The sequence below is a fragment of the Petaurus breviceps genome, unplaced genomic scaffold (assembly GCF_028583685.1).
Source record: "Petaurus breviceps papuanus isolate PSGF00001 unplaced genomic scaffold, PetGlider_PUasm1.0 42, whole genome shotgun sequence".
Taxonomy (NCBI): Eukaryota; Metazoa; Chordata; class Mammalia; order Diprotodontia; family Petauridae; genus Petaurus; species Petaurus breviceps.
Genome location: NW_027186325.1, coordinates 2,517,487 through 2,534,598, shown reverse-complemented (window position 1 = coordinate 2,534,598; position 17,112 = coordinate 2,517,487). Strand labels below are relative to the sequence as shown.

The window sequence follows — 17,112 nt, the reverse complement described above, 5'->3', positions numbered from 1 at the left end:
GTAATGGAATAATATTGCTCCATAAGAAAGGACAAATATGAAAAATTCAGACATAGAGGAAGACTTGTAAGAGATGACACAAAATGCAGAAAACAGGTAAAATTAGATACAATGATCACAACAATGCAAATAAAGTCAACAACGAGAGGTAACAAAATTGTTCAAATACAATCACTGTTAGTATCATATTTTCATAGTTGAAGATTATCCCCCACCCTCCCAGTAGTCAACATACCAATAAACTGTTTGAGAGAAATGCCCATGGTGGTGGACATGAGTATTTCTTGGGAAATATCAAAATGTATGTAGAAAATTTTTAAAATTTATTAAGTACAAAATATAGTGGGTCAGGATAGACTCTAATGCCATAGATATGGACACAGAGAAGAACACAGTAGCTATCATCTCTCTAAAGATTATTCAGGCTCAATTATTATTACATTGTTGTATAACATCACAAATATTATATGGAATAATAAATTTTAATTCATTTGACAACATATATATTTACCTGGAAGAAATCTTACAAAACGTGGCATGAAATGAAATCTTGGACAGCATGAACTATTATTTTCAAATGAAGGACCTAAAACAATTAGAAGAGGGAAAAAAGACTTTAAAAATATTATAAAGTTGCTCAAACACTAGGCTTTATAGTAATAAAGAGAAATACTAGAAAAGTATATATTTTGTTCTTATCATTTTGTCTCTCAGAAATTCATTTAAGGAATATGCAACTAAACTTTTAACAAATAATCATTGCAGCCTAGTTTGACAATTAACTCTAATAGGTTCCTTTCAAAGTGAGCGTACAATGCTGGAGAGGCATTTGCAGAAGAAGAGCTAATCAATGAGATCAATATTTTTAAAATCTTGGTAGTCTGCTGTGTAATCATTAGCATACCTGCACAGGCAAAGAGAAAAGAAGCATGGCAGTAGCCAACAAAAGCATATATTTGCAATCATTTTTGGTTTTCTACATATAATCACGGCATTTTATTTTTATAAACTTAAGATTAAAAGGCTTTTGGAGGTTTAATATAAGATTTTACTGACTTAAAATATTAACTAACAGAAATATAATTAATGAAATTTAAGCAGTCATTCTTAAAAATCAGCAGAGAGTACCTTCTTGAAGCATATTGGGTATTGACATATAGTATTATATAAGCATTTTTAAGAACCTGCTGATTGGTGGCAGCGCAGTGAATAGAGCACCGGCCCTGGAGTCAGGAGGACCTGGGTTCAGAGCCAGCCTCAGACACTTAACACAAAAACTAGCCGTGTGACCTTGACACTTAATCCCAATTGCCCTCCAAAAAAGCAAAAAAAAGAAGAACCTGCTGATGTCCAACCAATAATCCTTGTTCATACAGATGCAATCAGTTCCTATTGGATACTTTAAACGACAGAATTATTTTTACTCAACTCCTTTAAAAATTTTTTTATAACCAAACTTGGCTTTAAGATGTTCTGCAGACCCATGACTTTTAATACAAGCATTACCCTTTTCATTACATCCACATTATGATTTCCTTAATGGACAGTCAGGTAGTTCAGGGGATAGCACACAGAACTTAGGAATAGAGAAGACCTACTTCCAAAACTTGCCCTAATGTACTAAATAGCTTTATGACCCTCAGCAAGTCAATTAATTTCTCTGTGCCTTAGTTTCCTCAACTGTAATATGTGGGTAACATTAACCTTTACCTCACAGGGTTATTGTGAGGATCAAATGAGTTAACATATGTAAAGCACTTGGCAAACCTTAAAGGGTTATATAAATGTTAACTATTATTATTACAACTTTACATAAATTTTATATGTGCCCCAGTACTGTGATCTGCACTACATACTAGTTGTCTTCTGCTGAAATACTATACCTGTGAGATTCCAATCATAGAGTTCCAAAATGTCTCTGAACAGGTACAAGGAAAAGAGCTCAAGGCCTTTCACACAAAAATTCTGAAAAATAATAACTATTTTAGTATGATATTTTATAGACCACAAAGACTTATTCTGATGTTTCACTGTAGGGTGGCAATGACTATTGGTTCTCAGAAGCTCTGCCAGCAGCTTAGGCTCTAACGGGGCCCAGCAAATTGGGAAGGACTGGAGTCTGAATCTGGTAAATTGTATGTTCAGAGGTTCATTAAAATATGATCAATTTTTTGGCAATAGCAACAAAGTAAAACCATCAACTAAGCCCTAAAATGGCTGCAGTCAGCATTACAGATATCATTCAAGTATTAAAGTAGTAAGTTTGCTATTTCAGAATAATTTTGAAACTATGGAACCAAAGGAATATGAGTTGTTCAACATGACTAACTTGTTAATATTAATACAAAAGGACAGCACTGAATCATGGGTATAAATTCTCACTGTGATGTACACTGTTTGTGTTACTCTGGGTAAGTCATTTAACCTTCCCAGCTGACTCAAGGGAACTCTCAGAGATTCACATTAATTTGCTTTTGGAATTTCACTTCTCTTGCTAATAAAAGACTCAGCACAGTTTTCAGCTTTAATGGCTTAAGTGCTGCAAGTGAGCAGCAGTAATGAAAAACAAGGAAAAAAAGGTAAGTACAATACATCAAGGAAAAGAAAATGAAGCATTGATCTTGTTTTTGAAAAATGTTCTTCCCAAAGCCATATGATGAAGTTTCGCTTTTCTAATTTATTCAATGACCAGTAACAGAATCTATGACTTATATGAACTGAATTAGAAACAGATTTAAAGCTACTGTTAGCTGATAGAATATGAAGAATAATGTGTTTGTTCAAAAAGAGACGATGGCCCACATTTTAAACTGTTACCTGCTTCAACAGTCTTTGTCAAAAAATAATGATCCTAGGTTATATATGTAGTAAAAGTACCAATACAGAACATTTCAATACTTAAAAAAATAGAAATTATAAATTTAAAAAAAAGAAAGAAATGTCTCATGGTGATAAGTTAAATAATTATCTCCCTTACCTCAGGCATCATCTCTTCAATGAAATGAATTGTGTAGTCTATATTAAATCTAATTACTTTACACAGAGGAATCTGTAATAGCAATAAGAGAAGTTTAGCTCTTACTTTTCTTTAAGTGTTTTTCTACTTGAGTTAAAAAATAATAGACACATATGAAGTATAGTGTTTATAACTCTATTAATTACCATTCGGAGGTATATACTGCAAAGTCCTGCCATTTTGGGCAGGTTGTAAAGCTAACGAAAAAGAACCAGGTCTGCTCTCTACATCAGTGTACTAGCAATGATTTATTAACAGAATTAAGGGGGAAAAAGTGTTAAATCATTAAAATCAAAATCTGTCACCTCAAAAGTCACTACCAGCAGAAACACCACATAACAAATTTCCCACCATCATCCACTGCTCCCAGTATTTTTCTTGTATATTTCACGTAATTCATAAAATCAAAGTTACAGTGGTACTATTAAAAAACTATGGTGTTAGGGGCGGCCAGGTAGCACAGCGAGTAAGAGCACCGGCTCCAGTGTTGAGAAGACCTGGAGATCGAATCCCAGGCTCAGACACTTAGCACCCACCTAGAAACACCTGGCTGTGTAACCTTGAGCAAGTTACTTAAACCCAATTGCTTAGGGGCGGCCAGGTGGCTCAGCGAGTAAGAGCGCTGACTCCAGTGTCGGGATGACCTGGATCAAATCCGGGCTCAGATACTCAGCACCACACCCAGAAATAACTGGTCGTGTAACCTTGAGCAAGTTACTTAACCCCGATTGCTTTAAAAAAAAAAAAAACTATGGTGTTCTTAAGTAGATAAATGACACAGAATTCAACTAAACTGCCTACATAGATAAAAAAAGCAGAATTTAATTGTGATCAGCTACTCAAGGTTAACTCTAAGCTGAAAGAAAATAGGATGAGTTTTGACCTGTTCCAACAAAAACCTGTCACCTCACCTAGACTTGGTAGGAAATCTGAGGAAAGTAGTGATCTCAGGAACTTAACATCACATTTGTATTACTGTAGCATTTGAGTGGACACTAAAAGTTCCCTTGGAGAAAAAAAGTAGTAAGAAAACAATTCTATACTTCCTAAAATTATAGTTATCAGGAAAACCATGATAACTCATATGTCTCATGCTTTCCACAACTATGAAGCTGATATAATGGCAAAATAGTTTGCAGTACCATCTACCGGAGAAAGAATCTTGTTCAAGTTACCGTATCCCATAAAAAAAAAAGTACTGTTAAAATTAATTTTATAGCAACTTCTACATTGACAGAGGAGAATTTTCATCTTTTGTCCAATGAACTATATAAAGAAAAATCACAATTAAAGGTCACTGCCATTTTCAAGTCCCACATCCCTACCTATCTCATTTAACTTACAAGATCATCAACAGACAACTGTATAAATTTTCTATTATATTAAACTGAAGTCATGACTGTCAATTCATTTTTATTTTTTCCTCTTGCTACTTTCTTTTTTACCGAAATATATACCACTGTATTATGTATTATATTTTATCAAGTACATGTACTTGTTTGAAACATGTACTGTGTTCTTCCTTAACTATTTCAACTCTGAATTTCTCTTGGGAGTCTTTAAAGAAAGAGGCTAGAACTACTATTTTAGGTTACTTTATACTGACCCATTATGTAATTATTTTATACTGGGTTTAAAAAGTGGCTACCAGCTAACATTAGTTCAAGAAATAGAGATCCAAAACCATTTTTGAATAAAGATTACTCTATGGAAAGTAAAATTGGATGAATTAAAAATTCTGAGACCTGCTCACAATTTATTTTACTCACCTACAAAAACACAAAATTAAAAAAGATACCTACACTCAAACCTATAGCTCAGGGCATATACTCTAAACCAGTAAAAGATCCTTAAACAGTGGATTCGGGTCACAGTGTGTTGGGGGTCATGAGTGGAAAAAGTTTAAGAAGCACTGCCATAAACCACAACTTATCAAGAGAGTCTTAGATTAAAATTATGATAAAGTCAGAAGAACTCTGGGTGAAACAGGTCTTTATTTCTATACTGGGATTAAACAGTGGGTAGAATTGAAGGTCTGAACTCTCTGGTCTAATCAAAGTCTAGATCTAGCAAAGATTAAAACTGAAACTGAATTCACACTAATTATCCTATCTTCTATTAAATTCACATTCTTCTATCAAAGGCTTTCACAAAAGTATATGCACTAAAGGTCAGCCTTGATGGACTCTAAAGTCCTTTTTGACTCTCAGATCTATTGCTATTTAGCAAAGAGGGCTTATATACTAAATAGCTACTAAAAAACTACACCAAAATTTTTGATGATTTTTTAAAAAGCAGATAATGGTCAAAATTTCCTTTCATTGTTTAGAAAGTTCAATAATTTCTTCAACACATGGTAACCCCAAGTATGTCTACAAACCTAATACTATCATAGTGATTTTTACATTTATGATGTAGACAATTTCTCAAAGTGGATAATTTGGATCAAATATATGACTGTAAAATAAAATAATCATCTTTTTCAAGCAGAATCTTCATAATTACTATAAATATTGATGAATGTAGAAAGAGGCAATTAAAGACTGGCAAAAGGTGGAGGAAAGTAGAGGCAGATAATTTTCCATCAATTCCTTCTGTTTTAGAACAAAGTTTCATATTGTGTTGGGACCCTGCACATTGGTTCTTTGTTTACCCAATAGTAAGAGAGTTTCAAATACACAAATCAGCAAAGAATTCCATTTGGCAGTGATTTTGAGCCAACACATGTGATGGTGGAATTGGTATATTCTATTTTCTTTTCCAAAACACATAAGCAGCTATTTCAGCAAGTTAATATAATGAAGGTCAACTGAAAGTGTAGAATACAATTTGTCAATTACTTAAGTTGTCACATTTCCCCAACACAGTGTTGCTTCCACTGAAATTCAAAAATTCATTTTGAACTTTGTACCAAACATGTAATGTGAGGAGTAATTAGTAAAAGGATTGATTCTGTATCTTGGAGAAAGTTTCTCAAAGGACAGATCTTAGGACACAAGATTATTCTGGTTCTGCTAAAATTAACTCAGGCCTGAGATGTTCTGAAAGGTTTCATTTTCTTTTGCACAGTTCAAAGATAAGGTCTTATTCTTTCCTAAAAACTTTCATAACTTTATTTAAATAAAAACTCAAAATAGCTTTAATATGTTGATCCATGTTACCATTTCTTTTCAATCTTTTACATCTTAAAAATATTACTCTGACATTTATATATAGATATATGAATCCACATAACCCAAAATAGGACTTTTTAGGAATGATATCACATTCCCACACACTTTGTGAAAGCACACGATATTCTGATGCTCACTTAGCAATATTACATGACATTAGAGAATTCTAAGAAAAAAGAATATGTACTTACATTGGTCAGAGGAGCATGTGCAAACATAGAAAATCCTTCAAAAATATATTCATGATCATCATATTCTATAACAGTTGGTCTATCAGTCTAAGAAGCAAAAAATATTTTAAAATATATATCACATATTGGCTATGCAAAATTTGCTAGCATATATTGTTCCAAAATTGTTTCTCAATGAAAACTCAAGCCCACTAGAAATAAAATGAATTCAATATTTACTAAGCAGTCAGCCAACCAAAAAAAATTTATTAAATAATTACTATATAGCACACTGCCCTGAAAGACTTGACGTTCTATTGAAGAGAACATATGCAAGATTATAAATATAAAGCAATCTGAGAGAAAAGGCATTAGCATTAGTTAAGGTGAACTGGGAGAGGCTTCTTGTAGGAGATAGGAGAGTGCAACAGGGGATTGCCAATGAAAAACATAGAATCAAGAGATGAAGAATCTTGTGTGAGGAAAAAGTAGGCTCATATAAGGTAGAAATAGTAAGTGATAGAGATGTTTGGAAGAGAAGGGTTTTGGGGGAAAATATGGGTTCAATTTTGGACATGCTGATTTTAAGATGTTATAAGTAAAATTGTGAGTGCTGAAACAAAATGATACTAGAACCAGAAAGTTTTTCTTTCTTTTAATAATATTTTCTCCCCAATTATATGTCAAGACAATTTTTAGCATTCATTTATACAAGATTTTGAGTTCCAAATTTTTCTCCCTCCCTTCTTCCTAAAGTGGGACCTGCCTGAGCTGTGTCCCAAACTCCTCCAAATACCTTTAAAAAAAGGACTCTAAAATTCTAGAGTAGCAGAACCAACAAAAAGACAGAGTGAAACACATTTCCAGCCTAAGACAACTTGGAAGGGTAGGCATGAAAGATCTGTTGCACCAGGGTAAGAAAGGAGTGAAGTCCAGCACAGGAGGCCCTGGCAAACTAGTAGCAGACCTCAGGACAACTGAATCACTGACATCAGTAGCAATTTCCAGACCCCTCAGCCCACAGACACCAAAGATTACTTAGATGGTCAATAGGAAAGGTCTGTCACACCTGAGTGAGAGTGGAACGCAGACTATGCCAGCACATCCCTGGCCCCAGAAATCCAGTAGCAGACCTTGGGAGTCACTAAATCAGCAGTGGCAGTGGCTGCTTCTAGAGCTCTTAGTCCACAGATGGTAAGGGAGTCAAGCAACTGGTCAGAAGATTACAAGAGTCTTTTTGCTAGCACTGAGGCATGACTCTGTTACTTTGTCCATACTTGGATCTGAGTTGTAGCCCTGGGTGACAGTCCTAGGGGAAAGAGGAACACTAGCATAGAAGAGCTTGCAGTCACAGTGGAAGGGGGACCCTCCTCACAGTTTCGTGACAGAAAAGAGTGCTTGAGGTCACTCACAGACCACAGTACACGTCAGGAGAGTGGCAAACATCTCCCCTTAGATAAGACCACCTTGGAAGAACTGAAAACTCACAGAATTATCTCTAAAAACAACTGCACAAAACCCCTGAAGCTTGGGACCTTCCATCTTAAGAAAGAGTTAAAAGTCAAATTATAGGCTGGAGAAATCAGCAAACAAGAAAAACACAATTCTGACTACTGAAAGTTGCTATGGTGATAAGCAGGATAAAAACATACTCAGAAGAAGACGACAAAGTCAGAGCTGCTCATCCAAAATCTCCAAGGAAAATATGAATTGGTCTCAGGCCATGGAAAAGATCAAAAAGGATTTTGAAAATCAAGTAAGAGAGGTAAAGGAAAAATTGGAAAGAGAAATGAGAATGATGCAAGAAAATCATGAAAAAATGAGTAAACAGTATGGTAAACAAGATACAAAAAATACTGAAGAAAACAACAACTTAAAAAACAGGCTAAGCCAAATGGTAAAATAGGTCCAAAAAGCCAATGAGAAGAGTGCCTTAAAAAGCAGAGATTCAAAGGCTCACTGAAGAAAATAATTCTTTAAAAATCAGAATGGAACACAGGAAAGCTAATGACTTTATGGAAAATCAAGAAAAAAATAAAACAAAACCAAAAGAATGAAAAAATAGAAGACAATGTGAATTATTTCATTGGAAAAACACGTGACCTGGAAAATAGATCCAGGAGAAATAACAAAAAATGGTTATACATGTAGAACATATTTCCATATTAGTCACAACTGTGAAAGAAAAAACACATCAAAAGGAAAAAAAGAAAACCTGAAAAAGAATAAACTAAGTGAAAAAAGTATGCTTTGATCTGCATTCAGAGTCCATCAGTTCTTTATGAAGACATGGATAGCATTTTCCTTCATGAGTCCTTTGTACTTGTCTTAGATCATCACTGTGCTGCTGGAAGAGCTGAGTCATTCATAGTTGATCATCACACAATGTTGCTGATATAGTGTACAAGGTTTTCCTGGTTCTGCTCATTTCACTTTGCCATCAGTTCATACAAGTCTTTCCAGGCTTTTCTGAAATCTACCTGTTCATCATTTCTTATTGTACAATAGTATTTTATTATATTTATATGCTGCAGCTTATTCAGTCATTCCCCAATTATTGGGCATCAACTCTGTTTCCAAAATTTTGCCACCATGAAAAGGACTGCTATAAATATTCTTGTACCTATAGGTCCTTCTCCCTTTTTTATGATCTCTTTGGAATACAGACCTAGTAGTGGTATTGCTGGATCAGTAGAACCTGAAAGTTAAAGAACTAGCAAAGGAGACCCACTCATGTATGCCAAGACTCTCTGAAGGCAGGAGGTTGACTGGGCACAGGCACTTCTTAATTATCCAGCAACTGCTGCTGAGGGCTTCTAGATAAGACTGGGAACTTGTGATAGGGAAGGCTTTTCTTTGAGTTGGCTTTTTCTTGAAACCCTGCCCAAACATGTGGGACCGTTCAAAATACTTGATGTTTTAGGAGAAAAAACAGGGTGGTGGCCACAATATGAACAGTTTCGGGGCAAAACAGAGAACTTGAGACAAAATGGAGTTGTTTTAATTTTCTAGTCTACATACAATGTCTATGGGACAACTTCAAGATAACCAAGATGCTCTTACAGATACAGCATGGAGGTCAAGAGTGAAGTTAGAGCTATAAAATGCAGATCTGAAAATCATCTGCATAGAGTTCATAATTGGATTTATGGATGCTGATGAGTTCATCAAGAGAGGTAATACAGATAGTGAAGATAAAAGGGCTCAAGATAGAGCCTTTAGGGACTGCTATGTCTAAGTGGTATGATGTATACTTAGAATCCAAAAAAGGAGATAGGTAGGTCAGCCAAACAGTAGGAGAACCAAGAGGGAGCAGTGTCATGAAAAACTAGAGAGAGGGGAGAGTATGAAGGGAAAGAGTATGATCAATAGTATCTAGGTTACAGGTAAATCAATAAAGACAATTGATTATTGAGAAAAAGCCTGTAGATTTGGCAATTAAAAGATCATAGGTAACTCTGGAGAGCAGTGTTAGCTGAATGAGGTCAGAAGCCAGACTGCAGAGAGCTAAGAAGACAGTGATAGGAACGGAAGTGGAGACATCAGTTATAGATAGCTTTCTCAAGGAGTTTAGACACAAAAGGACAGATATGAATTGTAGCTAACAGGTAAAGACAGTTCAAGTGAAGATTTCTGGAGGATGGGCAAGACATGGTCCTGTTTGTATGGAGCAGGGACTCAGCCAGAAGACAGGGAGAGACCAAAAACTAGTGAGTGTGAAAAATGTGTCCTTGAGTACTATGTTTGTGGTTTTTGTCCCTTCCCCATGTCTACAGGCAAATTATGTAAAAATCACTTTACACAGAGGTCTGCAGAATGGTTCACTTAAAGTAAGAACTGTCTGTATACAAATTACTTGATTAGAGGTCTAAGGAATACATTTAAGAGTTCATGAACATATAAGTGGAACGCTTATGGGGTGACTGAAAAATTAAAGATCTTTAAGTGTAGCTGAGGAGGGATGGAGGAATAGGTCATATGAAATGAGTAACCTGAGGAACTGGGAAGTAAGAGTGTTTGAGGGAGTACCAACATGTTATGGTTCAATCCCCAAGCATAAGAACTAGAGGTGGGCTGAAATAACTGAGCCAGGAATTGAATTCAGTGAGGAAGAAAAGTGTTCTGGAGCAGGTAACAGTTACCAGTCTTGATTGTGAAATAAATATGGATAGAATGAACTTCAAAGAAGAAGCGGTTACTGATTGATGAAGGTAGAAGAATCCAGGAATGCCAATAGGGAGCAAGAAGGATTCCAACTCTCCCATCTAGACCAGTGAATTGGATGGAATTAAAGAAAGTACAACCAGTGCTAAAAAAGGGTGACCAGGGTGGCCGTGTTATCAGGAGGGAGCCAGATCTCATAGAGTAAAAGAAGATGAAAGGAATACGAAAGGAAAAGGTTTAAGATAAAAGAAAGTTTCTACACAGGGAGCAGTCATTTTAGAGAGTACAATGGAAAAGGGTATGTTGATCTGGAATGGGACACTAAGGGAGGTTTAGGAAAGGGGTTCAGGCCCAAGATAAAAGGAGTAAAGAAATTAGCAGTGGGGGACGGTGAATGGAATTTTTACAATATAGATGAGAATTCAGAATCACTGGGATGAGGAGATCACATGTATGAAAGTATGCTGAGTATTCACCATGTGCAAGACATTGTGCTACACTATAAAAGGGGCCAGGGGAAGGAGTAAAAAAATATATATACAAGTAAGCATGATAGGATATAAAGTGTGACAACACAAAGTTTCATTTAAAAAAAAAGATATCTTAAGCTAAGAAGCAGGATGTTATGATAGCTGTGAACTGTACTTGGGAGTCAAATGAGCTGGGTTCAAATCCCACATCTATTACTAGCTGTGTGGCTATAATTTTAGCTTAACCGTTGAAGAGTCTGTTTTGTAATTTGGAAAATGCTAACAAGAATACTTGCAGAGACTTCTAGCTAAGTTATCTGAATGGAAGTAGACAGATCAGCAACCCCATACCCACTCCAACAAAAAAACAAAAACAAACTAAAAATCACCTGATAAACAATGATCAAGAAATACAATTTTTGTTGTTCAGTTTTTCAGTTTGTGTCCAACTCTTCATGACCCCATTTGGAGTTTTCTTGGCAAAGATACTAGCGTGGTTTCCCATCTCCTTCTTCAGCTCATCTGATAGATGAGGAAACTGAGGCAGAGAGGGGTAAATGACTTGCCCAGGGTCACACAGCAAGGAAGTATCTGTGGTCATATTTGAATTCAGGAAGATGAGTCTTCCTGACGTCAGGTCCAGAGCTCTATCCATTGCACCGCTTGGCCACCAAGAAATACAATAAGAAACTGTAATTAAGTGAAGACTTCTATTCTGGTATGGCATTATAAGCCAGCCAGAAGTCTGGGAGCTACAGGAAAGGGGGCCACCAACTAGTGTCAAAGCGAACAAAGAAGTTGGCAGGTCCAGTCCTTGACCAAAGGTATATGCAGCCTACAGAGCTGTATCTGGATATAGACAGAGATGTCTAGCAGTCAGTTGAAAATATGAGAATAAAACTCAAGGAAGACTGCTGCTAAATGTATACATTTGGAAATCATACATAGAGGTGGTAAATGAAACATTCATCAAAAGACAATGTAGAAAGAGAGGAGGTGGTGAAGAATAGAGCTTTGGTAGATACTCAAAATATATGTCAGGAGGAACAAAATATTCTAGTAAAGGAGAATGAAAAAGTAAATCTATCATAGGCAGAACTCAGAGAAGTGTGTCAGAAGTCAAAGACAAAGAGAGGATCAAATTAAACTTTTTTAATCTGCCTATTTTGCAAAGCATAGGGTTATCTGTGAACACAAAGTCAAAAAGGAAATAATCCCTGCCCTTAAGAAACTTATTTTCAAACTCATACAAAGTAATTTGCAGAGGGAAAGTAACTGGGGGAAGGGGGAGTGAATCAAGGAAGACTTTATGGAGAAAATGGCACCTGAGCTGAACCTAGGAGGAAAACACAAACTCTCAGAGGTAGAAGTACATTCTGAGATTAGAGGATGACTCCTATAAAATAGATGGAGGTAGGAAATGTTAGGCTAATTAGCTGAAAACAACAATTTTGCAGAAAAGATGGCAATTATCAACCAAGCCCCTATTTGAAAATCAGGACTTAAAATAGAGTATTATTTATCTAAGAAATGTGTAAAAAAATAAGCTGTTCCTAAACCCCCTTACATTTTCACTCATATTAATGACAACTAACTATCCAGGGTAATAATAACCAAGGGGCAGCTAGGTGGCACAATGGACAGAGCACTAGCCCTAAAGTCAGGAAGACCCTGAGTTCAAATCCAGCCTCAGACTTACTAGCTGTATAACCCTGGGCAAGTCACTTAACCCCAACTGCCTCTCTCCCCCCAAAAAAATATCAACTTCTGAGTTTGGGCCAAAATGTAATAGGTCTCCTGTCAATGTGGAGAAATTATGCACAGCTCACTGATTTCACAAACAAGCCCACCACATGTATCATCATCACATACACACATAATCTGTCAAGCTCCATTAAGAAGTTGCAAAAAACAGAAATAAAATGACCTAATTGCTGAAATTAAAGGATCAAATCATAAGAATCTGCGAGACAGAGCCCTTCTTAAAATCATATAAATTACAGAAGAAAGCAAAGTGTGAGAATTACATAAATGGATTCCACAATCTACCATCTTATTAAATGGCTAGAATTTGTTTAAGTACTTACTAAAAAGTTTGTAGGAGGTGAAACCGTAATTCGATAGTGGTAGAGTCTGCCAGCATTGTTGGTCATAGGACGACAGGGTTTGATGGGCTTGAAAAGGAAAAAAAAAATTACATAAGAATAAGAGTCAACTTCTGAGAAAGGGGGAGGAGAGGTTGTGTACATGTTTTCCTTTGGAGAAAAGTAAAGAAAGCAAAGTCTTGACACATTTGAGTGGCTAGTAACCTTAGACAAATTACTTAACCTCTCTGAAGCTCATTTTCTTTTATTCTCTGACATTACTTACCACCCTGGTACAGGCTCTCAACACTTCATACCTGGGCTACTGTAATAGCCTGCTGACTGGTCTCTACACCTCAAGATTTTTCCCATTACAACCCATCCTTCACTCAGCTGCCAAAGTGATCTTCAAAAAGGACAGGTGACTGCGTAACCCTTCCATTCAACAAATTCCAGTGGCTCCTTATTACATACCAGGATCAAATGTAAAACAATCTCTTTGGCTTTTAAAGCCTTCTAAATAACCTGGTCCCTTCCTATCTTTCCAATTGTCTTAAACCTTACTCTCTGATTGAATGAAATTGACGTACTAGTTGTTCTGACCCCATCATAATCCCTCTCTTGACTCCAAGCCCTTACACTGGCTGAACACCATTCCTGAAAATCTCTCCCTTTACATCTCCATTTCCTGGCTTCCCTGACTTCCTTCAAATCTTAGCTTAAGTCCTACTTGTAGGAAGAAATCTTTCCCAGTCCTCAATCTCAGTGCCTTCCCTTCAGGCTATCCATAATTTATCCTGCTTATACATAAATGTTTACTTGCTATCTCCCCTATCAGACTGTCAACTCCTCAAAAAAAGTGTCATTTTTGCCTTTCTTTGTATCTATAGTTAGCATTTTACACAGTCCCTGGCACAAAGAAGATGCTTAATAGATGCTAGTCGACTGAAGGATTACTTCCTGTATAAAGTGAAATTGCTGGCCTATGTAAATTCTAAGGTTCTTGTCACCTTTAAGAAATTAGATATAATTCAATTAGTAAAAGAAAAAAAATCATGATCATATGGCTTAAGTTTCAAATGTAGTAAAGAAAAGAAAGGAACTGTGCTAAGAAGAGAAAAAGCAAATGAGGGTGTTGGACTTGATCCTAAGGTTCCTGCAAGTGCTAAACCCATGACCTTACAGATAATCCTAAAAATCTAAGAACAGTCCTAAATTTTACTAGAATAGGGGTAGAAAAAGAAAAACCAGAATCAAAAGTCTAGTTTGAGTGTGGAAGAAAAAATAAACTGTTGGAGACGCGTGCGCATGTGCACGTGTATGCATATGTATATGTGTATATACACCCCCCCAAGTCACACACACCCCTATACATACATGAGAAGGAATATAAGGCAACTGCGAGGAAATATAAACCAAAATTAATGAGAAAACCATTAATCACCATGGCTATAATCACACAAATAAAATAATTAATTTTCTAGAAATTCTTCGTGAATTCTCCTTATATTGAGCTCTGCTTGCTCTCAGAATAATACCTGATTTATGTCAACTCATTTTTTAGCGACAGGGATAGAAACTAAGGGAATAGCCAATAGAAACTAAGGGAATAGCCACCAATTGGGAGAATGGCTGAATAAACTATAGTATATGAATACAATGAAGTATTAGTGCATTATAAAAAATTATAAAAGGGATGATTTGTATGAACTAATGCAGAGTAAAGTGAGTAGAAAAAGAACAATTTTATTCAATAACAATACTGCAAAAACTCAAAAGATACAAGAATTCTGATCGATCTATTCATGTTCTATGATTCCAGCAGACCAATGATGAAGCATGCTCCCCAAATGACTGACAGGAAATGTACTCAAGGGACAGAATGAGATGGATATTTCTGGATACAACCAATGTGGAAATTTGCTTTTACTCTGCATAAGTATTATAAGGTTTTTGCCTTTCTTTTTTCCTTTTTTCCAATAAGGGGATAATGGGAGGAGATCTCTTTTTTTAACTGAATAACAATAAATAAAAGAAATTAATAATTCAAAGTCATAGCTAAGTTTTTTCACTATGCACATTAATTATAAGGAAATTTGTTTGATTAAGACAATCCTGACACTTGCAGTTATAAGAGAATAATAAAATACCAACATAATGTCTTAAATTGCCTAACTATTGTTGTACTCATCTTCAAAATGAAAAAGTCATTATATTGAGGGTGATTCCACCTCAAGTTTCCTTTGAATTTGTCAGCAGTTAAAGAAATTTCTTGAAAGACAATGATTATTTTTAAAATATGTATATGATTTTAGTGAAATGGGAAAGTGTTGGCATTTGCCTGCCCAGCGCACTGGCCTGGCACTTTAAAGTGTAATGTTCCAAACCAGTCACCTCTTCACCGGGATAGATGCTGTGTCGGATTCCTGTGCGCCTCGCTTTTGCACTGCATTTACAGAGAGGGCCATCATTCATCTGTTAGAGAAAGAAGCAAATTCCATTTTTATTGAAAAGAAAAAAAAAACATTTAAGATGAAGTCTCAGAAATGGTTTCAGTTTTTATGTCATCAGTACTGAAGATCCTGAGCATGTGCCAGGGACAGCAGATTAAGTGATTGTTCTAAAACCCATAAAGGTGCAAAGTATCCATTTACATTGTGATAAAAGAAAACCCAAAAAACAATATAAGCTCTGAGTGTTACCAAAGTCAGCATACTTCTTTGCCCCCATTTTACTCTAAACTCATTTATATATTTTCAAAACTATTTATTTTTAGGAACAATGTACTTTTCCACAAAGAACTAATATAATTTTGACTTTGTAGAAACAACCGGAACACTGAAGTGACCTCAAGATTTTTAAATCTGAATCACTCTCAACCAGAATCAGGAATGTACCCTTCAGAAACAGAGAAACTTTGAATGTATTACAGGTTTTAAACTTATGTTTTACCCCCAGTCTTACTTGGCATTTAGTTTAATACTGATCAAGGTCATTTGTACATTAGAAGAATCTAAGTCATCTACTACATGAAAGGCATAATGCTATATCTATAGATAACACATAATCCCTGTCCCCTTCAGATGTTTATAATTTGTCTAGACAGATGAAACAAAGACATGGGAAATATTAATAAATTATTTAACTGCTCTGATCATGATTATTTTCCAAATGAAAGTTCTGGAGGTATAGGTATGGTGTCTTCTAGTTCTAAATGTATAATCCTACAAACCAGACTTCCTAAGAATTTTTTCTTTAGTGTTCATAAGTGGTTATTCATCTTCTGCTTTCAGAAATGTCATTGACAAAATGTTAAATAAGGACAAGTAATGGAGGAAACTCACCAATTCCCAAGGCAACCTCCTGTTTTATTTTTTGATAGATTTAAATATTAGGAATTTTTCCTTATACTAGAACTAAATCTCAGTCTCAGTCTGGCTCTCATTTCTACCCACTGCTCCTAATTTTGTCCTCTTTTCTTTCCATTTCAAAATCTACAATACAATGACGCCAAGTCTAATCCCTCTTCAATGACAGTCTTTCAAATATGTGAAGACAATTATAAAGCCCCTTCCTATCCATTAAGTCTTCTTTTATAGAGGCTAAACATCCCTAGTTCTTTCAAACTATCCTCCTATTCAGTTCAGCTGTTTTTCAGCCATGTCCAACTCTCTGTGACTCCATTTGGGGTTTTCTTGGCAAAGATACTGGAGTGGTTTGCCATTTCTTTCTCCAGCTCATCTGACAGATGAGGATATTGAGGCTGAAAGGGTTAAATGACCTGCCGAGGTCACAGAGTTCATTTGAACTCAGGAAGATGCATCTTCCTGACTCCAGGCCTGCAATGTATCTACTATACCACCTAGCTGCCCTATCTTCCCAGCGTGTGTTCTAAAGTCTTTCTATTTTATCATTCTCACCTTCTTTTAGATATGCCTATGTTTTTACCCAGAACTGAACACAGTACTCCACAAAGGGTGTGATGAAGGCAAAGTATAATGGAATGATATCCGCACTATTTCTGGACAATATATT

The 17,112-nt window shown here is 35.8% G+C and overlaps 1 protein-coding gene across 6 annotated transcripts in view; it reads right to left on the bottom strand.

Annotated features, from left to right (window-relative positions):
- The window catches only part of DROSHA (drosha ribonuclease III), a 114,432-nt gene that overhangs the window by 70,630 nt on the left and 26,690 nt on the right, over window positions 1-17,112 (bottom strand). For all 6 annotated transcript variants that reach the window (XR_011170854.1, XM_069100758.1, XM_069100756.1 and 3 more), the window contains 6 exons: window positions 15,472-15,552; window positions 13,081-13,167; window positions 6,381-6,467; window positions 2,978-3,049; window positions 1,884-1,965; window positions 512-586 (listed from right to left, as the gene is read on the bottom strand). Coding sequence is in view for 5 of the 6 variants with exons in the window: in XM_069100758.1 (XP_068956859.1) it covers window positions 512-586; window positions 1,884-1,965; window positions 2,978-3,049; window positions 6,381-6,467; window positions 13,081-13,167; window positions 15,472-15,552 (484 nt within the window). In the remaining variant the exon portion in view is untranslated. The remainder of the gene's footprint in view (window positions 1-511; window positions 587-1,883; window positions 1,966-2,977; window positions 3,050-6,380; window positions 6,468-13,080; window positions 13,168-15,471; window positions 15,553-17,112) is intronic.